Raw genomic sequence first — 27,134 nt, 5'->3', positions numbered from 1 at the left:
GTATACTTTTTGGATATGTGTTTGTTCGGGTGTTTTTCTTTGCTTTAGGTGGTTGCTTAAAGTGGTGGGAGGTGTATCTGGTTTAAGATTTAGCTGTGAACCCTAGCCTGCTGTGGTGGAGAAGGTCTGCAGCTTTTGTTGCTTTTCGTTCTTTCCTAAAGGTCACAAATGGTGGTGCTGGGTTCCTAATGATTATGTATGATGCAAGTTTCTTTATTAATTTTGTTGCTGTGTTCTCCTTGATCTGCACAAAACAAGTAGGTAGTCTAGTGTGCCTTGTGTGTGACACTATTGATTCCCTTTCTAATGGGTACTATCAGATTGAAAAGCTGTGGTTTTTCAGGGCTTCAGCCAAGAGCTGACCTGATTCAAAGTCAGAGAAGACTCTTCCAGTGCCTCACCTTGTTCAGTTGTAAAATGTAGGAGATCTCTCCTGTGCTACTCGTTTGTATGCTTGAGAGCATGACCTCAGAGAGAGGTGGGTGCTTAGGTACTCACCCCAGGGTCTCAGAGCAGAAGATAGTATGTCCGTCTCCAGAGGATATCTTGTTGCTGTAGATGTTTTCAGAGCTCGTGTAGCTATTGGTCAGTTGCTGCTCAGAAGGTGTGGAAGCAGCACTCACGGTGCATTCACTTTTCTCTTAGTGCATTTTATGTGCAAAGAGTTTATTTTGGAAAAGCGTGAATAGTCAGCACTCAGGCTGGAATCAGCAGTTATGGTTTTCCAGAGTGGACGCCATTGCTCCTGTCTGGCTCATTCCTGTAAATTTTCCTTGCGTTTCTGTGTGAGTCAATCCTGAGTTTGTTTTACATAATGGAGTAGCTTAGAAGAGAGAACTGACTGTGGTCTGCTCTAGATGGGAGTTTGGTGGTCAGAAGATACTAGACTTTGAAGTGATAAGATTTAAAATGCTTGCAGTGTTCTGGACTGTATTGGAGCTGTGAGCTTCTGTTTCATTCCTAAATGTCAGTTTCTTATGTATGTACCTGGTCAGAAGTTGCAGGATTATGAATCATGGTCAGGTGAGGTATCCCTTGATAGCACTAAGCAAGGAGCCGTGTGTGTTGGCAGCTTCCTCTTAGTGTGAGGTTGTTTTGTATCGTGCTTTTGTGGTATGTCCTGTAGAGTGGAATGTGATAGTAAGTGCCAGATGATGGAGGTGTAGGCAAGAGGGAAGATGACTCAGGGTGTCCATATGCTGAGACTGAAGCATGCTGGAGTTTCTTCCTTAACGTTGTCCCAACACGAGGGACATTGTCATGTCAGCCACCATTCTTATGCATCTTTTGCTGGAAAAGAAATGAAGAGGAGAAAACAGAATACTGTGATGTGACTGGGTGTAAAGCTACCGTTGAGTGTAACTCATTTCTTGGTTTGTCCTTTGCTGTAGTACTGTTACTCATCTTTCAGATCCTTTGTTTGACTGATGGGGTATAAAAGTGGAGTGCAGTAAATTCTCAGTGTCTCTCTTTGTCCATTTTTTTGTAGGTGCTCTGCCAGCAGTAGGAACAGAGAAAAAGGAAGAGTCTGATTCTCCCTGGGATTCTGAGGTATTTCTGTGATATGTGCATCTCCCTGGTCTGTGGGAGAGCCAGATGAGAACTACGTGAGAGCTTGCCTTTGCGTTGAGCCCCACCCCTGGTGAGGCTTATTTACCCCATGTTGCTGCTGCTCGATGTCCTGTATCTGAGGGTCATTGAAATACCTGTAGCGTAGGTTCTCTGTTGAGATAGTACTGGGACAAAGTTATGTCAGACTACTTACGTTGGCCTCCTGGCTGCAGGCTTTGAAGTTGATTTTCTAGCACAGTTTTAATACAGCAGTTTATTGCTGCTTTTAAACTTATGAACTTCTCAGGCATATTTTTGTGAGGATTTTTTTTTTTCCTACTATTCAGATCTATTCTGCTGATCCAGTCAGAGTTTAACGGATGCCAATACACTGAGCAACCCAGACATTTAGATTTTTCTGTATAGAACCTCTGTCTTCTCTAGATAGACTTAATCCGATTTTGAAAATCATGTTCAGCAGACACCAAGTGTGCTGGCTGTGTTTATCCTTTCTGTCTGATAATTCTCAAGATGAGAGTGAGCAGGGTCTGTAGCTACTTCCCCTCTAGCCTTTGTTGTTGGGAAAAAAACTAATTCCCCACTCCTTTCTTAAAAATACAAGACTTTCTAGATAGCTTAATCGCTATCAGCTTTGCCTTTTTGGCCTTTAAGCAAATCAAATCTTTGCTTTTGCAACGTAGTGATGCACTCACTCAACATTGTGGGACATGTGCCCCAGCAATGTAGGCTGATATTTGAATGCCAGGTGCAAATTTGATGCCAATGTTCAATCAACACAGAGCTGCAGCTTCTTGTTCACAATCAACATCTTGATTTCCTGTGTTAATTTCTTGTGTGGCTCTGTGATTTGCCAGCCTTAATCAACATTATGGAATAGTTTAGATGAATTGTGAGGATTTTTTTGCCCTTTTATTTAAAATGCAAAAGCCTTTGTTAGATTTTATTTTAAAAAAATTGTTTTGTACAAATTCTTACGCGTATGTACTGTATTATACAGCCGTGTTCTGAAGGTTCGAGGAAAGCAACTCCTCCTGTGTTTCTCCCACCTGCAGTTGAACATGGAGTACGCTTGCAGAGTGTTTCAGGGGAGCACAACAAGGGTAACTATCTCATAGATTGGATTTGTCTGTGTTTATAGACAAGTGAACTTTTTCTTTTGTTTTCCTTGTTAGTCCTGTTGTTCAGTGAGTATGTGCTGTAGCAATGAAGTGCTTGGCTGATGTTAATTAACAGCAGTGAACACTGAACTTGCTGGCCTGCTTGATTAGTCCAGGCGGTTCGTGCGTTCATTATGTATACTTTTTGGATATGTGTTTGTTCGGGTGTTTTTCTTTGCTTTAAGTGGTTGCTTAAAGTGGTGGGAGTGGTATCTGGTTTAAGATTTAGCTGTGAACCCTAGCCTGCTGTGGTAGAGAAGGTCTGCAGCTTTTGTTGCTTTTCGTTCTTTCCTAAAGGTCACAAATGGTGGTGCTGGGTTCCTAATGATTATGTATGATGCAAGTTTCTTTATTAATTTTGTTGCTGTGTTCTCCTTGATCTGCACAAAACAAGTAGGTAGTCTAGTGTGCCTTGTGTGTGACACTATTGATTCCCTTTCTAATGGGTACTATCAGATTGAAAAGCTGTGGTTTTTCAGGGCTTCAGCCAAGAGCTGACCTGATTCAAAGTCAGAGAAGACTCTTCCAGTGCCTCACCTTGTTCAGTTGTAAAATGTAGGAGATCTCTCCTGTGCTACTCGTTTGTATGCTTGAGAGCATGACCTCAGAGAGAGGTGGGTGCTTAGGTACTCACCCCAGGGTCTCAGAGCAGAAGATAGTATGTCCGTCTCCAGAGGATATCTTGTTGCTGTAGATGTTTTCAGAGCTCGTGTAGCTATTGGTCAGTTGCTGCTCAGAAGGTGTGGAAGCAGCACTCACGGTGCATTCACTTTTCTCTTAGTGCATTTTATGTGCAAAGAGTTTATTTTGGAAAAGCGTGAATAGTCAGCACTCAGGCTGGAATCAGCAGTTATGGTTTTCCAGAGTGGACGCCATTGCTCCTGTCTGGCTCATTCCTGTAAATTTTCCTTGCGTTTCTGTGTGAGTCAATCCTGAGTTTGTTTTACATAATGGAGTAGCTTAGAAGAGAGAACTGACTGTGGTCTGCTCTAGATGGGAGTTTGGTGGTCAGAAGATACTAGACTTTGAAGTGATAAGATTTAAAATGCTTGCAGTGTTCTGGACTGTATTGGAGCTGTGAGCTTCTGTTTCATTCCTAAATGTCAGTTTCTTATGTATGTACCTGGTCAGAAGTTGCAGGATTATGAATCATGGTCAGGTGAGGTATCCCTTGATAGCACTAAGCAAGGAGCCGTGTGTGTTGGCAGCTTCCTCTTAGTGTGAGGTTGTTTTGTATCGTGCTTTTGTGGTATGTCCTGTAGAGTGGAATGTGATAGTAAGTGCCAGATGATGGAGGTGTAGGCAAGAGGGAAGATGACTCAGGGTGTCCATATGCTGAGACTGAAGCATGCTGGAGTTTCTTCCTTAACGTTGTCCCAACACGAGGGACATTGTCATGTCAGCCACCATTCTTATGCATCTTTTGCTGGAAAAGAAATGAAGAGGAGAAAACAGAATACTGTGATGTGACTGGGTGTAAAGCTACCGTTGAGTGTAACTCATTTCTTGGTTTGTCCTTTGCTGTAGTACTGTTACTCATCTTTCAGATCCTTTGTTTGACTGATGGGGTATAAAAGTGGAGTGCAGTAAATTCTCAGTGTCTCTCTTTGTCCATTTTTTTGTAGGTGCTCTGCCAGCAGTAGGAACAGAGAAAAAGGAAGAGTCTGATTCTCCCTGGGATTCTGAGGTATTTCTGTGATATGTGCATCTCCCTGGTCTGTGGGAGAGCCAGATGAGAACTACGTGAGAGCTTGCCTTTGCGTTGAGCCCCACCCCTGGTGAGGCTTATTTACCCCATGTTGCTGCTGCTCGATGTCCTGTATCTGAGGGTCATTGAAATACCTGTAGCGTAGGTTCTCTGTTGAGATAGTACTGGGACAAAGTTATGTCAGACTACTTACGTTGGCCTCCTGGCTGCAGGCTTTGGAGTTGATTTTCTAGCACAGTTTTAATACAGCAGTTTATTGCTGCTTTTAAACTTATGAACTTCTCAGGCATATTTTTGTGAGGATTTTTTTTTTTCCTACTATTCAGATCTATTCTGCTGATCCAGTCAGAGTTTAACGGATGCCAATACACTGAGCAACCCAGACATTTAGATTTTTCTGTATAGAACCTCTGTCTTCTCTAGATAGACTTAATCCGATTTTGAAAATCATGTTCAGCAGACACCAAGTGTGCTGGCTGTGTTTATCCTTTCTGTCTGATAATTCTCAAGATGAGAGTGAGCAGGGTCTGTAGCTACTTCCCCTCTAGCCTTTGTTGTTGGGAAAAAAACTAATTCCCCACTCCTTTCTTAAAAATACAAGACTTTCTAGATAGCTTAATCGCTATCAGCTTTGCCTTTTTGGCCTTTAAGCAAATCAAATCTTTGCTTTTGCAACGTAGTGATGCACTCACTCAACATTGTGGGACATGTGCCCCAGCAATGTAGGCTGATATTTGAATGCCAGGTGCAAATTTGATGCCAATGTTCAATCAACACAGAGCTGCAGCTTCTTGTTCACAATCAACATCTTGATTTCCTGTGTTAATTTCTTGTGTGGCTCTGTGATTTGCCAGCCTTAATCAACATTATGGAATAGTTTAGATGAATTGTGAGGATTTTTTTGCCCTTTTATTTAAAATGCAAAAGCCTTTGTTAGATTTTATTTTAAAAAAATTGTTTTGTACAAATTCTTACGCGTATGTACTGTATTATACAGCCGTGTTCTGAAGGTTCGAGGAAAGCATCTCCTCCTGTGTTTCTCCCACCTGCAGTTGAACATGGAGTACGCTTGCAGAGTGTTTCAGGGGAGCACAACAAGGGTAACTATCTCATAGATTGGATTTGTCTGTGTTTATAGACAAGTGAACTTTTTCTTTTGTTTTCCTTGTTAGTCCTGTTGTTCAGTGAGTATGTGCTGTAGCAATGAAGTGCTTGGCTGATGTTAATTAACAGCAGTGAACACTGAACTTGCTGGCCTGCTTGATTAGTCCAGGCGGTTCGTGCGTTCATTATGTATACTTTTTGGATATGTGTTTGTTCGGGTGTTTTTCTTTGCTTTAAGTGGTTGCTTAAAGTGGTGGGAGTGGTATCTGGTTTAAGATTTAGCTGTGAACCCTAGCCTGCTGTGGTAGAGAAGGTCTGCAGCTTTTGTTGCTTTTCGTTCTTTCCTAAAGGTCACAAATGGTGGTGCTGGGTTCCTAATGATTATGTATGATGCAAGTTTCTTTATTAATTTTGTTGCTGTGTTCTCCTTGATCTGCACAAAACAAGTAGGTAGTCTAGTGTGCCTTGTGTGTGACACTATTGATTCCCTTTCTAATGGGTACTATCAGATTGAAAAGCTGTGGTTTTTCAGGGCTTCAGCCAAGAGCTGACCTGATTCAAAGTCAGAGAAGACTCTTCCAGTGCCTCACCTTGTTCAGTTGTAAAATGTAGGAGATCTCTCCTGTGCTACTCGTTTGTATGCTTGAGAGCATGACCTCAGAGAGAGGTGGGTGCTTAGGTACTCACCCCAGGGTCTCAGAGCAGAAGATAGTATGTCCGTCTCCAGAGGATATCTTGTTGCTGTAGATGTTTTCAGAGCTCGTGTAGCTATTGGTCAGTTGCTGCTCAGAAGGTGTGGAAGCAGCACTCACGGTGCATTCACTTTTCTCTTAGTGCATTTTATGTGCAAAGAGTTTATTTTGGAAAAGCGTGAATAGTCAGCACTCAGGCTGGAATCAGCAGTTATGGTTTTCCAGAGTGGACGCCATTGCTCCTGTCTGGCTCATTCCTGTAAATTTTCCTTGCGTTTCTGTGTGAGTCAATCCTGAGTTTGTTTTACATAATGGAGTAGCTTAGAAGAGAGAACTGACTGTGGTCTGCTCTAGATGGGAGTTTGGTGGTCAGAAGATACTAGACTTTGAAGTGATAAGATTTAAAATGCTTGCAGTGTTCTGGACTGTATTGGAGCTGTGAGCTTCTGTTTCATTCCTAAATGTCAGTCCTTATGTATGTACCTGGTCAGAAGTTGCAGGATTATGAATCGTGGTCAGGTGAGGTATCCCTTGATAGCACTAAGCAAGGAGCCGTGTGTGTTGGCAGCTTCCTCTTAGTGTGAGGTTGTTTTGTATCGTGCTTTTGTGGTATGTCCTGTAGAGTGGAATGTGATAGTAAGTGCCAGATGATGGAGGTGTAGGCAAGAGGGAAGATGACTCAGGGTGTCCATATGCTGAGACTGAAGCATGCTGGAGTTTCTTCCTTAACGTTGTCCCAACACGAGGGACATTGTCATGTCAGCCACCATTCTTATGCATCTTTTGCTGGAAAAGAAATGAAGAGGAGAAAACAGAATACTGTGATGTGACTGGGTGTAAAGCTACCGTTGAGTGTAACTCATTTCTTGGTTTGTCCTTTGCTGTAGTACTGTTACTCATCTTTCAGATCCTTTGTTTGACTGATGGGGTATAAAAGTGGAGTGCAGTAAATTCTCAGTGTCTCTCTTTGTCCATTTTTTTGTAGGTGCTCTGCCAGCAGTAGGAACAGAGAAAAAGGAAGAGTCTGATTCTCCCTGGGATTCTGAGGTACTTTCTGTGATATGTGCATCTCCCCGGTCTGTGGGAGAGCCAGATGAGAACTACGTGAGAGCTTGCCTTTGCGTTGAGCCCCGCCCCTGGTGAGGCTTATTTACCCCATGTTGCTGCTGCTGGATGTCCTGTATCTGAGGGTCATTGAAATACCTGTAGCGTAGGTTCTCTGTTGAGATAGTACTGGGACAAAGTTATGTCAGACTACTTACGTTGGCCTCCTGGCTGCAGGCTTTGGAGTTGATTTTCTAGCACAGTTTTAATACAGCAGTTTATTGCTGCTTTTAAACTTATGAACTTCTCAGGCATATTTTTGTGAGGATTTTTTTTTTTCTTACTATTCAGATCTATTCTGCTGATCCAGTCAGAGTTTAACGGATGCCAATACACTGAGCAACCCAGACATTTAGATTTTTCTGTATAGAACCTCTGTCTTCTCTAGATAGACTTAATCCGATTTTGAAAATCATGTTCAGCAGACACCAAGTGTGCTGGCTGTGTTTATCCTTTCTGTCTGATAATTCTCAAGATGAGAGTGAGCAGGGTCTGTAGCTACTTCCCCTCTAGCCTTTGTTGTTGGGAAAAAAACTAATTCCCCACTCCTTTCTTAAAAATACAAGACTTTCTAGATAGCTTAATCGCTATCAGCTTTGCCTTTTTGGCCTTTAAGCAAATCAAATCTTGCTTTTGCAACGTAGTGATGCACTCACTCAACATTGTGGGACATGTGCCCCAGCAATGTAGGCTGATATTTGAATGCCAGGTGCAAATTTGATGCCAATGTTCAATCAACACAGAGCTGCAGCTTCTTGTTCACAATCAACATCTTGATTTCCTGTGTTAATTTCTTGTGTGGCTCTGTGATTTGCCAGCCTTAATCAACATTATGGAATAGTTTAGATGAATTGTGAGGATTTTTTTGCCCTTTTATTTAAAATGCAAAAGCCTTTCTTAGATTTTATTTTAAAAAAATTGTTTTGTACAAATTCTTACGCGTATGTACTGTATTGTACAGCCGTGTTCTGAAGGTCCGAGGAAAGCATCTCCTCCTGTGTTTCTCCCACCTGCAGTTGAACATGGAGTACGCTTGCAGAGTGTTTCAGGGGAGCACAACAAGGGTAACTATCTCATAGATTGGATTTGTCTGTGTTTATAGACAAGTGAACTTTTTCTTTTGTTTCCCTTGTTAGTCCTGTTGTTCAGTGAGTATGTGCTGTAGCAATGAAGTGCTTGGCTGATGTTAATTAACAGCAGTGAACACTGAACTTGCTGGCCTGCTTGATTAGTCCAGGCGGTTCTTGCATTCATTATGTATACTTTTTGGATATGTGTTTGTTCGGGTGTTTTTCTTTGCTTTAAGTGGTTGCTTAAAGTGGTGGGAGTGGTATCTGGTTTAAGATTTAGCTGTGAACCCTAGCCTGCTGTGGTAGAGAAGGTCTGCAGCTTTTGTTGCTTTTCGTTCTTTCCTAAAGGTCATAAATGGTGGTGCTGGGTTCCTAATGATTATGTATGATGCAAGTTTCTTTATTAATTTTGTTGCTGTGTTCTCCTTGATCTGCACAAAACAAGTAGGTAGTCTAGTGTGCCTTGTGTGTGACACTATTGATTCCCTTTCTAATGGGTACTATCAGATTGAAAAGCTGTGGTTTTTCAGGGCTTCAGCCAAGAGCTGACCTGATTCAAAGTCAGAGAAGACTCTTCCAGTGCCTCACCTTGTTCAGTTGTAAAATGTAGGAGATCTCTCCTGTGCTACTCGTTTGTATGCTTGAGAGCATGACCTCAGAGAGAGGTGGGTGCTTAGGTACTCACCCCAGGGTCTCAGAGCAGAAGATAGTATGTCCGTCTCCAGAGGATATCTTGTTGCTGTAGATGTTTTCAGAGCTCGTGTAGCTATTGGTCAGTTGCTGCTCAGAAGGTGTGGAAGCAGCACTCACGGTGCATTCACTTTTCTCTTAGTGCATTTTATGTGCAAAGAGTTTATTTTGGAAAAGCGTGAATAGTCAGCACTCAGGCTGGAATCAGCAGTTATGGTTTTCCAGAGTGGACGCCATTGCTCCTGTCTGGCTCATTCCTGTAAATTTTCCTTGCGTTTCTGTGTGAGTCAATCCTGAGTTTGTTTTACATAATGGAGTAGCTTAGAAGAGAGAACTGACTGTGATCTGCTCTAGATGGGAGTTTGGTGGTCAGAAGATACTAGACTTTGAAGTGATAAGATTTAAAATGCTTGCAGTGTTCTGGACTGTATTGGAGCTGTGAGCTTCTGTTTCATTCCTAAATGTCAGTTTCTTATGTATGTACCTGGTCAGAAGTTGCAGGATTATGAATCATGGTCAGGTGAGGTATCCCTTGATAGCACTAAGCAAGGAGCCGTGTGTGTTGGCAGCTTCCTCTTAGTGTGAGGTTGTTTTGTATCGTGCTTTTGTGGTATGTCCTGTAGAGTGGAATGTGATAGTAAGTGCCAGATGATGGAGGTGTAGGCAAGAGGGAAGATGACTCAGGGTGTCCATATGCTGAGACTGAAGCATGCTGGAGTTTCTTCCTTAACGTTGTCCCAACACGAGGGACATTGTCATGTCAGCCACCATTCTTATGCATCTTTTGCTGGAAAAGAAATGAAGAGGAGAAAACAGAATACTGTGATGTGACTGGGTGTAAAGCTACCGTTGAGTGTAACTCATTTCTTGGTTTGTCCTTTGCTGTAGTACTGTTACTCATCTTTCAGATCCTTTGTTTGACTGATGGGGTATAAAAGTGGAGTGCAGTAAATTCTCAGTGTCTCTCTTTGTCCATTTTTTTGTAGGTGCTCTGCCAGCAGTAGGAACAGAGAAAAAGGAAGAGTCTGATTCTCCCTGGGATTCTGAGGTACTTTCTGTGATATGTGCATCTCCCCGGTCTGTGGGAGAGCCAGATGAGAACTACGTGAGAGCTTGCCTTTGCGTTGAGCCCCGCCCCTGGTGAGGCTTATTTACCCCATGTTGCTGCTGCTCGATGTCCTGTATCTGAGGGTCATTGAAATACCTGTAGCGTAGGTTCTCTGTTGAGATAGTACTGGGACAAAGTTATGTCAGACTACTTACGTTGGCCTCCTGGCTGCAGGCTTTGGAGTTGATTTTCTAGAACAGTTTTAATACAGCAGTTTATTGCTGCTTTTAAACTTATGAACTTCTCAGGCATATTTTTGTGAGGATTTTTTTTTTCCTACTATTCAGATCTATTCTGCTGATCCAGTCAGAGTTTAACGGATGCCAATACACTGAGCAACCCAGACATTTAGATTTTTCTGTATAGAACCTCTGTCTTCTCTAGATAGACTTAATCCGATTTTGAAAATCATGTTCAGCAGACACCAAGTGTGCTGGCTGTGTTTATCCTTTCTGTCTGATAATTCTCAAGATGAGAGTGAGCAGGGTCTGTAGCTACTTCCCCTCTAGCCTTTGTTGTTGGGAAAAAAACTAATTCCCCACTCCTTTCTTAAAAATACAAGACTTTCTAGATAGCTTAATCGCTATCAGCTTTGCCTTTTTGGCCTTTAAGCAAATCAAATCTTGCTTTTGCAACGTAGTGATGCACTCACTCAACATTGTGGGACATGTGCCCCAGCAATGTAGGCTGATATTTGAATGCCAGGTGCAAATTTGATGCCAATGTTCAATCAACACGGAGCTGCAGCTTCTTGTTCACAATCAACATCTTGATTTCCTGTGTTAATTTCTTGTGTGGCTCTGTGATTTGCCAGCCTTAATCAACATTATGGAATAGTTTAGATGAATTGTGAGGATTTTTTTGCCCTTTTATTTAAAATGCAAAAGCCTTTGTTAGATTTTATTTTAAAAAAATTGTTTTGTACAAATTCTTACGCGTATGTACTGTATTATACAGCCGTGTTCTGAAGGTTCGAGGAAAGCATCTCCTCCTGTGTTTCTCCCACCTGCAGTTGAACATGGAGTACGCTTGCAGAGTGTTTCAGGGGAGCACAACAAGGGTAACTATCTCATAGATTGGATTTGTCTGTGTTTATAGACAAGTGAACTTTTTCTTTTGTTTTCCTTGTTAGTCCTGTTGTTCAGTGAGTATGTGCTGTAGCAATGAAGTGCTTGGCTGATGTTAATTAACAGCAGTGAACACTGAACTTGCTGGCCTGCTTGATTAGTCCAGGCGGTTCTTGCATTCATTATGTATACTTTTTGGATATGTGTTTGTTCGGGTGTTTTTCTTTGCTTTAAGTGGTTGCTTAAAGTGGTGAGAGTGGTATCTGGTTTAAGATTTATCTGTCTGAGGATTTGGATATTTCTGGATAATCAGCAGAAGAAAAATATCATTTGGTTGATCTTTTTGTTTGTTTATTTAATTTTTTTTAGTTTCCTGTTTTTCTTTAAAAACTAAAATATGTGGGCAAATTCTTGTTATGTTTCTGCGGGTTTCCACCTGCAGCTCATGGCATTTGCTTTATGACCATCCTGATTGATCATAAGTGTGCTGGAAAGTTTTGCTATTGGAATAAAGCTTTTATCTTTTTGAGAGTGCTTTGGCAATGTGGCTTATAATATGGATTCAATGACATAGCCTAAAAGGCAAGTCCAATTTTATTTTTGTAAGCAGACACCAAATCTTAGCAAGCTTCTGGAATCCATAAATCAACTTACCAATTGTCTTTAATGTCTGCTTCATATGATTCTGCTAAGCTTGAAATCAGTGTGGGAGGGGGGAAGAGGTGACTGTGGTAGTCTTTCTAATGTATTTCCATGTTACTTGACCACCTAGTGTTCGAAAATCAAGTCTTGATGATTTGTTTTTAGTATTTATTTAAATCTAAAAATTATTTTGTGGAACAATTCGTAGAAGCATTTTGTATGCTTGTTTCATGAATGGAGTCGTAAAGTATAAGATGACTGCAGCACAGGGCAGTAGGTTGTGTGAGTTAGGAAATAAAATTTGACACTAAACTTGAAAAAGATTTGGAATAACGCACATGTTGTGCATTACAACCAAGCAATGTTTGTATCATTTATTTCCTTGCAAACTGATCCAGAGAGGTCAGTTGAGAACCAGATTGTTTTTACCTCATTGAATGATGTTTGTATGAGGTTGCTGTGTCTGTACCCTTGCTCTCCATAAGCTGTTAATGAGAAAGTAGCCTCAACATTATGCACTGCTAGAATAGAAGTAGTCATAGTTCTGCTGGGTTCTTTCTTGATTGGTCATTAAGAAGCCAAAGCTATCTGCTCTAATTAATTTTTCCAGAAAGCAGAATTCAGCTTCCAAAAGGAACAAAATATTTTAATCTTGTTCTCTTAATAGACATGACTTAATGCTTCACATGAATTGTTGTCATTCTGTGATTTGATTCTTTTTTTTTTTTAAATAAAAGTTGGATGATGGGAATTACTCTGTATTTCTTATATACTACTACAAGTTCTGTGTGATAAGATAATTGGATATTAGCTATTTCACTCTCAATGAAGTAATTTGTGCAAGAAACAATTACAGAGCCTACTAATGTTGTAAAGAATAAAAGATATCTTCAATTAAATAAAATAACGCTTTCATTTTTCATCTCCAGGCTTTTCAGAGAAACCCAGTAATTTGCAGGTAAATGCTTTTCATTGAAATCTACTTGTCCTGCTCATTAATGAATATGTGGTTACTTTGAATGTATGGGTGTTTATTTTTCATTGGTTTGTCTTTCATAGTTAAAGGTTTCTGCAGTTTTAGAGATGAATGAAACATCTTCAAAAACAGAAAAGCAAAAATCAGGTAATGATGTCTTTTATATTCTGATTTTAGCTTCAAAATCTTTCTGATAAGCATATTTAATTAAGCATTTGATTCATTTGTTTTGCAGATCCACAGGAGAAATTGAGTGTAGATGATATTGAAGGTATTTATAAATAGTTGTTGTTTTTTTTTTGTCATGTCCCTTTGTGGGCAGATACATTGTAGTTGTAAATTCTTCATATTAAATTAATGTTTTGCTAGCAAGATGTTATTTCAGCAGCAGATTTAATGAAATATGGCTCTATCTTTGGGTGTTTTCTCCACTACAGCTCCATTCAACATTTCTAAACATCCTTCTACAGTGTAAGGTTCCTCCGGCATACCTGCTATCATCACCCCTTGTCAGGCAGACCACATTTACTCATTTCCTTCTCATTGCCAAATATACCAATCTGCAGAGGAGCAATAGGGTCATGTCCTGTGTCTGATTCCTGGCTAGGGTCTGCAGGTGGAGCTGTCCAGGAGCTGCAGGTGGGACAGAATGGGTGATTCACAGGCTTATGCTTCATTAGCATGATTGATTATTTACCTGGCTTTTTCTTTGCCTCTCTGGCAGTTGTATGAAAACATGTATTACATATGCTCTTCCAAAGCCATCCTCTCATGTTTTGTTTAAACTGGCCACTGAGTTTAGAGCTAGTGGAAGGACATGGGAAAGAGAGTGTAGGTGGGAGGTAGTGAGTGGAAGTATGTTGGCAGGTATTCCTTTTGGTTGGGAAAGATAAATAAAAGTGAAGCAGCTAGATCATTTGTTATACATGGGAGGGAGTATATCTAACCTCAGTGGGTTCTTAGTTTCTTAATTCTGATATATGTGAATTTAAGTATTTGTTAGCGAGATACAAAACAGTTCCCTATTAAGGTCTTAGAATTTCTACAACGAGCCCTGAAAATTAAAAATCAGGTGAAAACCTATATAAGCAAGCATATGAAGTAGATGATTAGATAAGAGTTCAGAAAACTATTGCAACTTCTAAGTATGGAATGGAAATTGCTCCAAGCTGTTTGACATCCATGTCTTGGGAAAAAAGGTACTGTTTCTTTTGATGACAATAGAGGTTAAACTTCTTTCTAGAAAAAAAATGTACGTGTGTTTGCATAAAGAAAAGGAGATTCTCTACTGCAGTGATATTGTTTCTGTAAGATGCACAAAAGGTGGTTAGAATCATTGAATTATAGAATTGGGCTGGAAAGGACCTTTAAAAATCACCTAATTGAAACTTCCCAGCTGTGGGTAACCTGTTGCAGTGCCTCATCACCCTCATCAAGAATTTATTCCTTATATCTAATCTGAACGATCTTTTAGTTTAAAACTGTTACCCTTTGCTCTGTCACTACAGGCCATAGTTAAAAGTCTTTCGTGTAAGCCCCCATTAATTATTGAAAGGCCATCATATGGTCTCTGCAAACTCTTATATTCCCCAACTCTGTCAGCTTTCCTCATAGGAAAAGTGTTCCAGTCCTCAAATTGTTTTTTGAGACCCTTCCCTGGACCTGCTCTAGCCAGAGATTTTCTGTGCTGGGGGCCCCGGAGATGAACTCGGTGCTCCTGGTAGGGTTTTGAAAGAGTGGAGTAGAAGGGGACACCACCTCTCTTGGCCTGCTGGCCATGCAGTGCTTCTTTTTTTGTGGCCCAGGGTGCAATTGGCTTTTTGGACTGCAAGCATGCATTCTCAGCTTATATGTAATTCTTCATCCAGCATTATCCCCAAGTCCTTTTCCACAGGACTGCTCTCAGTCTGTTCATTGTCCAGCCTGTGCTGAAGCTGATGACTTCCCAACCCAGGTGCAGGATCTTGCGCTTGGCCTTGCTGAACATCATAAGACCTGCTTCTGTAGGCTGTCAGTATCTGTCTGAATGCGATCTCTTTTCACTAACATATCAGATACACCACTTGGCAGCACTTCCCTGTCTACCAAAGAATCCATCCATGATATTTCTCCAATTTAGAGAGATGAGCTCTCTAGGTAGCTAACATCAGTTGCTATTTCTTTATCCTCCACTCTAGTCACTCCATAATAGAAGGTTGTCTGGGCCTTGGAAAGTACCTCCTTTCTTAAACTCTTTAAAAACAAGTGTGATGTTTCCCTTTCTCCTGTCACTAAGGGTTTTACCTGACTGCCACAACTCTTTAAATATGGTGGATAGTGACTTAGCAACCTAATTTACCCATGATCTTGGAGGTCTTTTCCATCCTTTGTGTTTCTGTGATTCTGTGAGTTCTTGTTTTGTCTGTTTTATGTAGTCATGTGAAATGTAGTCCGGTGATGGTGTGGGACGTGGCAAAGTTAGATAGGAAAAACAGTCTTTTCATAGCTCATTTTATGTCATCATTTCATGTATTTTCTGTTCATCCTTCCTCGTGTCTGTTTTTTTTCTATAATCCATGTATTTGCTCAAAGATCAGGTATTAAGAAATATATGTGAAAGTTTGTCTCAAACTCCTATGTTTGGGTTTCAGCAAGCTGTATTTCTTCTGCAGAGTGTTATAATTCCTATGGTACAAGTATTTCTAACTCTAAAAGGGTTAAACGAGACCCTTTGTGGCACAAAACAAGGAGAAATGAAAGTAGCTAGAGGAATCTAGCCGATTGCTGTCTAGCATACAGTGTGTCATGTATGTATAAATATAGTTCTACATGTAAACCATTTGAGATTCTTAAAGGTGTATTTCTGACTGATTTTCATCAAATTTCCCTTAGGAATGAAAGGGAAAATGCCCTGAGAGGGATTAGTTCGCACAGAGGCATCTTCAAACTGTTTTGTAATATTATGTTCAAATCGTAAATAATCATACGCTTGAGAGGCTGTGTTAGTTTGTGCTATTTTCTCACAAATGCAATGATTCAGGATGTACTCTAGGTATAATTAATTTGTAATAAGTCATGTTCGTTATAAAGATGTAATTTTTTCACTGTAGGTGAGCGCTCAGAATCTACCGTTCATGTGTCGTCATCAGCTAAAAAAGAGATGGTCAAGGATGCCACTGAAAACTTTGGGAGGCAGGTATGTGAAACCAAATATTGTGTTTTTCCTTGCGTGCAATTCTGAGAAACAGTGCAGTCATGTGGTGGGTTTTTTGTTTTTTCCTATGCAAAATACATACTCATTTGGGAGCAAAATTTTATATCATGTGATTATTTCTTTGACAAAACACGCCAGATTTTCCTCTGTGTATTAGAAAGATTAAGTAAAAACCTGAAATATGATCTGTCAGTGCTTTCTCTGCCTCTGCAAAATATCTCCTTATCTGATCAAGTTAGTAAGTGTTCGAAAATATTTTTTGAAGGTCATTATGGAGGAATATAGGCTAGGCGTCCTGTTTGTATTGAGCATACAGGACTGGGTAGGGATCTTCATTGAGTGTCTGGAGTCTTCTGTAATACCTCAAGGGAAGTGGAGGAAGTAATATCATCATACATCCAAGGCACTGTGGAAGAGGGATGTGATTCATTTCAGCAGGTAGAGAGCGGAACTTAAGTATTGGAAGGTGGTAGCAGATGTGCAAAGTGAATGGAGCTTGGAAATGAAGTGGCTGAGGCAGGTGGTGACTGAGATGCTCTCCATTGTGAAAGATTTTTGTGGAGTTACGATGTGGAAGGAGAAAAGGGCCTCTATAACCAGAGTAAGAAGGACAATAGTTGTGGTTCCTTGGGATGCCAAGGCTGCAGACCTTGTTCAGAAGGGAACACAAACCAAGGGCAACTTTGCAGGGACTGTGAAGTCAGAGATAGTGAGAAGGCTGGAGAGAGGAGCTGGTCAGTGAGCTTGAGGCATGGTACCGTTTGGATAGATGTCTCAGTTCTTGATTTTGGGCTGAGGGCAGGAATGAACAGGTATTCCTTGTAAATATTTGTCTTGGGAGCTTGGAATAGAATTTAATAATTCTGACTCTGAGGAGCATAAGTGATTGTAATGTAGCCAGTCCCTTGTTGTGGTTAGTAAAAAAGCTTGTTATGATCACTCACGCTTGTTATGAACGCTAACCAGCAGGGGGTTTAAAGGGACAGTCAGTAGAAAGTTGAGTATGGGAAAATTTGGGCAGTTGTGTTTTCTGTTGTTACTGATTGGTTTTGATCTGTTTGATTGGTTTATGTTTCTAAACTAGATCCTTCTGTTTTGAGGAAAAAATAAATAAGGTATCTTTGTTTTGTTGTTGTTGTATGATGGGATGAGTTTGCAATGTAAATTATATGGCTTAACGGTAATTTCATTTTTCTTGGTAATTTTTCTGTCTTTACCCGCTTACTTAAGGATAAATATGTTTTAGAAACTTGATAGAAAATACAGCACATGAAAAGCAGACTGACAAAGCAGAAATTTCTCATCAGGAAGCCCTAGCAGAAAATGAGGAATCCCACAGTGCTGACAAGCAGTTAAGTCTAAAGCTGTGGGAAGAAAGATACAAAAAATGTGGATTGAAAAAGAGAAAAGGGAGTTGAAAAGAAATTTTACAAACATTACAGCAGAGCTGAAGCAGCTGTTTGGTGAAATTAATGAATCTGAGAAAGCTCCATCCCTTGTGGCAGAAGTGTCAGAAGATGACCTCATTGAAGAATTGAAGAGTCTTTGTGTTTCGTCTTGTGTGACAGAATCAAGTGATAAGTTAGAAAGTAAAGGTGAATTTGGAGATGTGAAACTTAATGTAGACCTAAAAGAACCCAAACCTGAAATAGTTATTCTGAGTCTCTGTGTCCTTCCTGATCACAATAACTTAAATGCGAGCATGGAAAATACCTGGAGAATACCAGATGAAGAAGGCTGCACTAATTACACAGATAATACAAAAGTACATCTATCAAAAGCAGAGGAAATGGAAGAGAATGAGAATGGGATTAGTAGAGATGTAGAGGGAAGTCCTGAGTATTCCCTGAGACATTGTTTAAAAACAAATATTTGGGATGACATTTCTAATAATCTTCCTAATATAAGACCTGTTTCCACAAATGGTGAAAGTACACTTGGCTTTATAAGTGAGAAGAAAATTGGCAAGGACATCTGTCTTAGTGACAGTGTTCCCAGAGACTGCCTTATCAAAAACAAGGAAATAGGAGAAACAGAAATCGAAAATCTTTTCCCGCATGCTCAGCAACCTTGTGGCATGCTGAAAAGGAATCTGGATGAAGAACTAAAACAAGATGTGGAAAGATTTAAGAGTAAGGTAGGAATGCTGCAAATGGTATTCCTGGCTTTGGAAAAAGAGAAGGTAGAGCTACAAAAAGAGGTAGAAGTTCACCTGCTTTTCCTTATTCTTTAGTCTTTCTCAGTATCGGTGGTCCTGTTCATGTTAGCTATTGATCATTAAAAGAAGGTGCTTTGTGCAAATTGGTTTTTTTGTCTTAAGAGAAGAACGTTACTCATAAATAAGGAAAGCAGTGGAGAACTGTGCTTTTCCCCATAATGTAATCAGAAGGTTTTGAGAAAGAAAAGTGTATTGTTTCAGTTTGACAATAGGTGGCAGTCATTTCCAGTGTAAGTAGTTATCACCTCATTACCATAAAAAGAAATTCATACAAGTACACCAGTTTTGATTGTCGATCAAGGAATGAAAATAGCTTCTGAACAGGGTCTTGATTTATCTCTTCATTTGCTGTGGTTTGTGCATGGTGTGCCTTCATTGCCTCTCACTAAAATTCCTGATTGCTGTGAAGCTGTTTCTGCTTTTGAGTTCAGTTTGCTTTTTTCCTCATCATTAAGGAAGTATGACATCATACATCCACTCATACTTTGTGTTTCTACAACTACTGTTGTGTAGTCCATCTGATTTCTTATCCATCAGTAATGCTTCTATTGTTTGTTTCCTTAGGGCTGCTTTGCTTTTTTGTTTTTGTTTGATTGTTATACTTCAAATCAAGAGTGAATTCAGAGTATATTTGTAGACTTGGTACATTTTGTAGAGTAATTTTGGGGGAAAATCTTTTTTATTTTACATTATTTTAAAAGTCAAGCTTAGATTATTTGGTCTTGGATCTCCTTTAGAATCAGAAAAATATATGAAGCTTAATTTTCTCTTCATAGGTTGAGAAGGAAAAAAGGAAGCAGAAACATTTCAAAATGCAAGCAGTGGAGAAACAGGAAAGTCTTGATAAATCAAATACACCAGTGGGCAATATTACCCATCAACCAGTAAAAGAAAAGCTTGCTCTAAGGAAGAATGAAAAAATGATAGAAGAAAAACACACAAAGAATTCTTCATCTGAGGAGAGACCAAAATTACTTGAAATGCCAGTAAAAGGGTAAGCTAATAAAATAATCCGTAGAATTAGATTGTTTTAAATCTTGTAATTGAAGCACTTTCCTCGGTATTGAAAGCTATGCTGAGTAGTCCCCTGCTCCCCAAACTGTTTTAAAAGTATATTTTTCAAAGAACTAAATGCACAGTGGAGGTTCAGATTAATTTTGCTGGAGGTGATAGAGGTCTTAATCACAGAATCATAGAATGGCCCAGGTTCAAAAGGACCACAATGATCATCTAGTTTCAACCCCCCTGCTATGTGCAGGGTCACCAACCACCAGACCAGGCTTCCCAGAGAATTTCTTCCTTAACACTGACTCTAATCGTGTCTTTAGAATCTTACCTCCTATGCCTAATAAATTAATCAAGAACGAATTCAAAGCCCTTGCACGTGGGATGGAGGAACCCCTTGTGTACACAGTGAAATGCTCTGGCTGGTGAGCTGATTCGCTGAGAAGCCTCTGGGGGCTTTGGCAGAGATTAAGTGCAACATGAGTCAGAATGATCTTGCAGCTGAGAAGGCCAGCAGCATCCTGGGTTGCAGAGTCAAGAAGCTGAAGGGAGGAGTCCATCCCTACTTAGCATCTAGTTGGTCTGTGTCTGGAGCACTGGGTCCAACTTTTGGCCTCCAAGTACTTGTGTGCATTTCTTTTTATGGCCTTCAAGAGATCGTAGTCAACATGTGTGAGTTCAGTAGAGGCTTTCCAGGCTGATCACAGAGCATGAAACTCTGTGAGAATAAGCTGAGGGAAATAAACTTCAGGATGTGCCTGCAGTCTCCCAGTACGTGGAAGGGGATTGTAAGTAAGACAAAGCCGTTCCTGATTTGTCCTGGATTTGATTCTAAACATTTTTCAGAATTCCCAAACATCTGTAAATAGAAGGAATTAATTTTTTCTTCTATGTAAAATCTCAAAACAGTATTAGCTATACATGATAAAAGCTGTACTTTTTGGGAAGCTAAAGACTACATGTAAATCTTTCTCCTTTAGAATAAGCTGCTTCAATACTGATGTTACAGCCAATGTTTTGAACTACTTGTTAGTGGTTGCTGATATTCAAATCTTTTTTTGAACACTATCCTTATCCTTTAATTTATTAAAAGAAATGAAAAGGTTCATCCGCACATGGTAAGCAGTTGTTATAGTCTTAGGGAAGGCTTCTTAAAAGTTTTTGATTTGTCTTAGATAAGTGATGTGATGTTTTATCGGTATTACTTGCAGTCATTATGAATCTGTACTATATAGGTGATGATCAACTTATTAAAAACAGTGTATTTTTGTTAGTAAAAGTTCGTGGTTTACTGTTCATGTTTACCTATGTCGACATGGAAATACATGATGAATTTTGTACATCACTTAAGGGCTTATTTGTCAGTCTTGTGCAGCTCATGTATAACGTGTCTTCCACCACTAATGGAATGAAATTAGAGTGATGTTAAAAGTTTAAAATTGCAGAAAAACTTCTATATTTGAAAAGGTGTGACATTTCTACAGTTTTAAGTTGTTTCTCCTGGTTCATGATGTGGCATATTTACTTTTTTGTCAGTGCTTTAATTCCTCAAATACTCTCTTTTAAATCCCAGATTTTTTGTGAAACAAGAAGAGGAAAAGAGACATAGAGCTGAAATGCGATATGAAAAAACAAGAAAGCAACTAAAGAGGGAAAAGGATCAATATTCTAGAGAGACAGAGGAAAAACAACAACTTGAGTTTCGTGTAAGGAATTTAGAAACAGAGTTAATAACGCTGAAACAGCTCAAGAAACAGGTATATTAAATATATATCTTCTGTTTTTCTGTTTCTTTCAAACTGATATTTTATGCTAGTATGTTCAACTTGTTGGTGAAAGAGACATTAGGCAATTATCTTGGTGCATTTTGAGGACCATTGTCATGAAACCAGCGTGAACAAACAAGTTCATGATACCTTTTCACATTTTTCAGAATTATAGTTTGGTTTGTGCTTCAGGCAAAGCTTCTCTTTGAGTTATTTTTCCTAATTACTACAGAACTCTGTGCGCGTGTGTGTATATGTATGTCTATATCTATATATCTATATATATATTATATGTGTATATATAAATATAATGTTTTTATTATTATTGTTTTTTTTCTTCAGAAGGAAATTACAGTTACTGTTTGTAGTATTCTTTCAAGTATACTTACATGAATTTAAATTTAGGCCTAAATGTTACTGTTTACCTGATAATCTGTAAATTGCCTCAGTTGCTTACAATCAAGACTGAATCCAGAAAAACTCTCACCTTTATTTTTATTACAAGTTTAGTGGCTTATTTAATGCAATTGAGATGATGATGTTCTCACTGTACACAACCTGCACGAATTCTTCAGTTCTTACATACAGTTTTGAGGGTCTTTTCACTGGCCTTTACCTACTTTTCAGCATTCCTGTCATGGTTCTACGCAGTTTGAAATATACCTCGGAAATTCGGTCTGTTGTGTTGTATTTTTCCCCATAAATAGTAAGCCTCAAATTTTCAGAACTTGTATTTGCAAACATATTAAGAACATGTGAAAGTGGTCATTAAGGATCCTCAGTGGCCACGTTGCTCTGGCAGAAGCAGTAAGTAGTTAGCATCACCTCTTTCAGTCTGCCTGGATTTAACAGGGACATCGTTGGCATTAGTTTACCTCCTGGTCTGCTGTTCAGCTGGTCAGTCCTCTTCTGTGTCTCACTTCATTAATAGCCTTTGGAAATCTCATACAACTCAATTTATCCAGCAGTATTGCTAGATTTTGGTAAACTGAAAATGGATTGGCACATTTTCTGAAGCATTTCTAAATATTAGTAGAAGAGATGTAGACTTAAGACCTTGCAGTGGGGTAAAGTAAGTGTAGTTATTGTGCTTTTGGAAATCTTAGTCATTTGTTTTGTGCAGTTCTTAGTGTTAGTGCTCATATTGATGAATAGATGTTTTTAAATCTTTGACTGTAAGCATATGAGTGTCCATCTCTGGTTTTAGTATGTATATATAGTTTGTTAGAAAGATAACTTGGGTTTCTACTTAAACTCTGTATGTTTCCAAGAATAGTAGTTCTAGTTTGTTTGTTTTTTTCTTGTGTTATAGAGGGAGATTCATTAAGTATAAAACTTCTATGATGCTGATTTGTGCAAAGGACTCACACTATCCTTATAACTTTCAATTCAGATAAATCTAAAGGTGTTTGTTTGCAAACATGGAAAATTGATATGCAGGTCATTCTATGATTTTATGATAAATGACTCTTAATAGAATTAATAGAATGTAAGAATAAAAAGAATGAAATAGGAAGGTATTGCTAATTCTGATTTTGTTCAAGATTCACAAGTTCAACTATATTACTGTAGGTTGAAGAAGAGCGTGATGAAACACAGAGACAGCTCTCTAATGAAAGGAGTGCTAGAGCTCTGCAAGAAGGAATTTTGAGCAACCACCTGTGGAGACAGAAGGAGCTGGAAGAAGAGACAAGAAAAACTATTAGGAAAAATTCAGAGGTAAGCAGTTCCATTCCTAATTAATTTGGTTATACTTCACTGTGCTCATTCTAAAACCTTAAGAAAAATAACCTTTTGTGCCTTTTCGTGGATTATCTACAGTTTATCAATATAACCAAATTTTGTTACTGTTGTCTAAAAACTCTGAATAGCATCATCAATCCCACATAGACCTGAATTGCATGTGGAAGTAGGAAGCCACTGGAAAATAAGACATTGTGTTCCCAGTCTCTTAAACTGCCTGCTGTTCTTCACTGTATAGTTGTTACAATCATTTCTAAGGTTTCTACCCGTGAAATGTCCAGATATCTGGAGATTCACTAGGAAAGAAGCTGGCTGAGGCTGTTTGTGATCCTATTACTTGGCTTTTGAATTCGTTATTATACTGTCATCACTTTCTTGTTTCCATGTCCTTCATCTTTTTGCTTAATAAATTATTTTTATCACAGCCCATGAGTTCTGTTTTGTTTCCTGTTCTCTCCCTCATCCCACTTAGTGATGAGAGTGTGGTGCCTAGCTGCCTGATGGGTTAAACCTGAATTTATTTCCCAACTAACTATTCATTATTGTCCTTTATCACACAGAAATCTGACACTAATGACAGAGAAAAGGATCTGCTACACAGAAATCAGTTACTGCAAGAAGAGATTGCTATGCTAAGACTAGAACTCGATCAAGTAAAACTTAAGCACCAGGAGGATGAAGGAAAATACTTAGAGGAAAATGAGTCTTTGAAAGAAAAGAATGATTCTCTTCAGAAGGAACTTAAACTGAGTGAGGAAACCTTAACACAGACAGTATTTCAGTACAATGGACAGCTGAATTTACTCAAGACGGAATCTGCAATGCTAACTTCCAAGCTTGAACAGAAAAAAGAAAGCAAAGACAGACTGGAAACAGAGATTGAATCATTCTGTTCCCGCTTGAATGCAGTGGTTCAAGATCTCGAACGTCATCAGTCATTGAAAAGTGATGCCGAACGAACATTTCAGAGAGAACGTGATGAATGGCTTCGTTTACAAGACAAGCTCCATCGTGAGCTCTCTGAGGTGCGAGAGAGCAACAAGAGCTTGTCTCAGCAGCTGAGTAAAACGGAAAGCAAAGTTAATAGTCTAGAAAACGAGCTTCACCAGTTGGAACAAACACTTCGAGAAAAAACACTGCTTTTAGAAATGACACAAAAAGACTTAAATCAAGCCCAGTGTCAAGCAAAAGAAAATGAGCATGCGTGGCAACTTGAGAAAGATCAAGTCAGTAAATTTATGATAAAGCATGAATCTATGCAGGAACAATTGGCCCAGCTCCAAAGTGAAAACCTTTTACTCCGTCAGCAGCTGGAAGATTTGCGGAACAAGGAGATCATCAAAGAAAAGGTTGTGAATGATGTCCAGGACAGATTTCATGATATGTTCAACAAACTCAGAGCTGACAGTGAAAAGCAGGTTTACCTCATGGAAGAGAGAAACAAGGAATTAAATACCAAGTGTACTGATTTAAAGGAACAAGTCTTTAAATATGAGACTGACAAAGTAGAAAGAGAGGTAAGCTATACAATTAGAATAAATTAAAATGTTTCAATTCATAAAATGATTTTGTATTTCTAAAATGCATCAGGTGTAAGTTTTACACATAGGACCAAATTGTGTTGTTTTGTTGTGGTTCATTGTTTTTTCTCTTAGAATTAAGGAGGACCGGTAAATGACTGAACTGTATAATATAGTCAGTTTAAAGGAGTAAAGTCAAGTTTCATGTTTTTCCTCATGTTTATCTGTTTCCTTAGGGTTTGGTCAGACAGCTGCAGCAGGAGCTTGCTGATGCTCTTAAAAAGCAGTCTATGTCAGAAGCTTCCCTTGTAGTTACTACATGCTACCGCAGTGACCTTGAGGAAGACAAATTGCACTTGCAGAAGGAACTGGACAGGATTAAAGCTAAGGTACAGAGAGGCTGTAACTTACACATAAAATCTGAGGGTGATTTTTCCCTGTTTCTGGTGAAGAAGAGAAAAATAATGTTCTGAGAGCAAGTACCAGAGAGAGCTAAGGAGGTTAGCAGTGATACCCTGTCATAATTCATGAAGCTGGTGAAATCTTTGCCAGCTGGCCTCCTCCTCTGTAGTGAAAGATAAGTGTTACTAGAATCATCAAAAAGCCAACTAGTTTCTTTTGCAAGTAGGAGCCGTTCTTCAGCCCCACAGCTAAAGTTCTTCTTGTGGCTCCAGAGTGTTGTAGCAGTGTTCTTTCTTTTCCCAACTTACTTCCCTCTCCTGGTGTCAAACACAATTAAGAATTTATTTGTGGATGGGATGTGTACAAACTACCAACTATCTGAAGCAACATTACACAGGTGCTCTGAATTTACAAATTGTTTTTCTGTGTCTTATAAGGTTGGTTGTAAACACTATAAGGTGGTCTTTATCCCCTTAGTCTTCTCAACTTGCCCCTTGTCATCTGTGATCACAGTCATGCCTGTGCCAAATCAGAGCAGAGAGTTCAAAGTATAAGCAAATGTCCTCCTATCCTAGAAATAAATTCAGGGGTATAGATTTAAAGACAAGTATATGAACTGCATTGTTCTGTGCACTTGGTGTCCATGACTGGGTGGTCTTCGACACGAAGTCATTATGTCTTTAACTGGAGAAGATCTGTATTTGATAAGCTGCTTTGCAAAATGACCTGGTGTCTCAGCAGGTTATCGCTTTTGGTTTGGCCAAGTTTGGTGTCTGATTTCTGAGAAAAAGTAGAAATACTGGACAGCTGAATTTGAGTTTTTCTTTTTTGCTCTCTGTGAGAGTTGTGGGTTTTTTCTGAAACATCTACCATAATAACATACTAATGAGCTGTGAAATCACTTTAGGAAAAGGATGAGGTTTTTTTGGTTAATATTTTCGATAGAATAGCAAACAAGTAATTTCAGGATGTCACAAGCCACTGAGAAGGTAGGATTGGCAGTGTCAATGCTCATAATGGTGTTATAGAAAATCCTTTGTACAGATGGGAGAGGCCAGTGTCACAGATGATGAAATATCATCTGTTATTGTTCATTTGCTAAGAGAAATGAAGGCTTGAATGAATTGGAAACGATTCCAGTACTTTGGGTAGGGGGTGTATGTAGATACATGCAATATCCAAATTCTTCAGTGCTCACTGAGCTCTCTATACTGAACCTAACCGGGCTGCTGAGGATTCTCATTGCTACTTTACAGTTACATGACTCTGAAAAACAGCGTATTCAATATGAGCGTTGCATTCAAGATTTGAAGACTGACCTAGATAATAAGGAAAGACAAATATCAGCTTCTAACCAAAAAATGGAAGACCTTCTGTTAGCAGCTTCCAGAAGCAGTTCTACAATAAAGCAGCTGGAAGAACATGTCCAACGGTAAGAAAATAACAGAGTGAAGCAAGGTTTTGCTTTCTGGGATTCTCTGAAAATGTCAGAATTGCCTTGTTGCATCATCAGGGTAAAACATGATTTTAAAAGAAGCTCTTGCTTTAAATAGCATTCTTTCACACCATTCTTTTGCAGTGTGCGCTATTATGGATTTGTCTAATAAGATCTGTGCTTCTCTTTAAGGCTTGAAATGGAAAATGCCAGGGTGGAAGCTGCTGCGCAACACCAGGACAAGAGAACTGAAGCCTCAGTAAGCCAGTCATAAACTTCCCTTTTATTTATTTATTTTTTATTTTTTATGTGAGCTTCTGAGCCTATTTAGATATTTTTCGTGGGGAAGTTATGTGGTTTTCCTGGGGATCATAGGGGAGCTGAGTCATCTGAGCTGTGGTGTGACTGTAGGGTACTCTGAAAATCCTGATGGTCTATTCTCCAGTTTTGAGAGTTTTCCCATAAGGTAAAGGTTGTAAATCTCCACCTTTCACTGCTGCCATTTCTGTCTTTGCAGTAGTATGAAAATGTTTGTGTTAATCAGCATGATTCTTTTGATGGATAGGACGGACAGTGTCAGCAGGAGGGAGATGTGTGGTTGAGATCTGGGAGGGGAAACCTGGATGTGAGAAATCTATTTTATCTTCAGAGCTTTGTCATAGTTTCCACCTGAGCTCATTAGGTTCTTTTTCCATTTGTGAATATGTGTTGGTACTTTACTGCCCCGCAGGGGGCTGAGGTAAGGAAAGAACAACTAGGTGAAGTAATGCTGTGCAGTCAGTGGCAGGCAGCTGGGAAGTAGCTGGTGCGCATGCATGGCTTAGCATCTTGTGTAACCTTGGAATATTCTTTAATTAGTTTGCTGTTGGAAAATTAAGCTGCTATAGGGAGAATAAGAAGGATCTAGTGGAAGGGAAAAGCTGTTGATTATCTGCACCAGAAAAGTCTGAGTTCTTTTCCAG

The 27,134-nt window shown here is 39.4% G+C and overlaps 1 protein-coding gene across 2 annotated transcripts in view; it reads left to right on the top strand.

Moving 5' to 3' along the window:
* Positions 1–27,134, top strand: part of LOC146752724 (ankyrin repeat domain-containing protein 26-like) — a 53,451-nt gene that overhangs the window by 16,813 nt on the left and 9,504 nt on the right. For both annotated transcript variants that reach the window (XM_085531378.1, XM_085531379.1), the window contains 19 exons: positions 1,490–1,551; positions 2,570–2,672; positions 4,355–4,416; positions 5,435–5,537; positions 7,219–7,280; positions 8,299–8,401; positions 10,084–10,145; positions 11,163–11,265; positions 12,844–12,872; positions 12,974–13,037; positions 13,126–13,161; positions 15,980–16,065; positions 19,078–19,295; positions 20,880–21,063; positions 22,645–22,791; positions 23,376–24,332; positions 24,572–24,724; positions 25,994–26,169; positions 26,365–26,431. In XM_085531378.1, coding sequence (XP_085387504.1) covers positions 1,490–1,551; positions 2,570–2,672; positions 4,355–4,416; positions 5,435–5,537; positions 7,219–7,280; positions 8,299–8,401; positions 10,084–10,145; positions 11,163–11,265; positions 12,844–12,872; positions 12,974–13,037; positions 13,126–13,161; positions 15,980–16,065; positions 19,078–19,295; positions 20,880–21,063; positions 22,645–22,791; positions 23,376–24,332; positions 24,572–24,724; positions 25,994–26,169; positions 26,365–26,431 — 2,777 coding nt within the window. The remainder of the gene's footprint in view (positions 1–1,489; positions 1,552–2,569; positions 2,673–4,354; positions 4,417–5,434; positions 5,538–7,218; positions 7,281–8,298; positions 8,402–10,083; positions 10,146–11,162; positions 11,266–12,843; positions 12,873–12,973; positions 13,038–13,125; positions 13,162–15,979; positions 16,066–19,077; positions 19,296–20,879; positions 21,064–22,644; positions 22,792–23,375; positions 24,333–24,571; positions 24,725–25,993; positions 26,170–26,364; positions 26,432–27,134) is intronic.

Source organism: Coturnix japonica, unplaced genomic scaffold (assembly GCF_054131305.1).
Source record: "Coturnix japonica strain WE unplaced genomic scaffold, WE-NBRP24 Scf042, whole genome shotgun sequence".
In the NCBI taxonomy this organism is placed as follows: Eukaryota; Metazoa; Chordata; class Aves; order Galliformes; family Phasianidae; genus Coturnix; species Coturnix japonica.
Note: the sequence above shows the minus strand (reverse complement) of the source record. Positions and strands in the feature narration are given on the sequence as shown.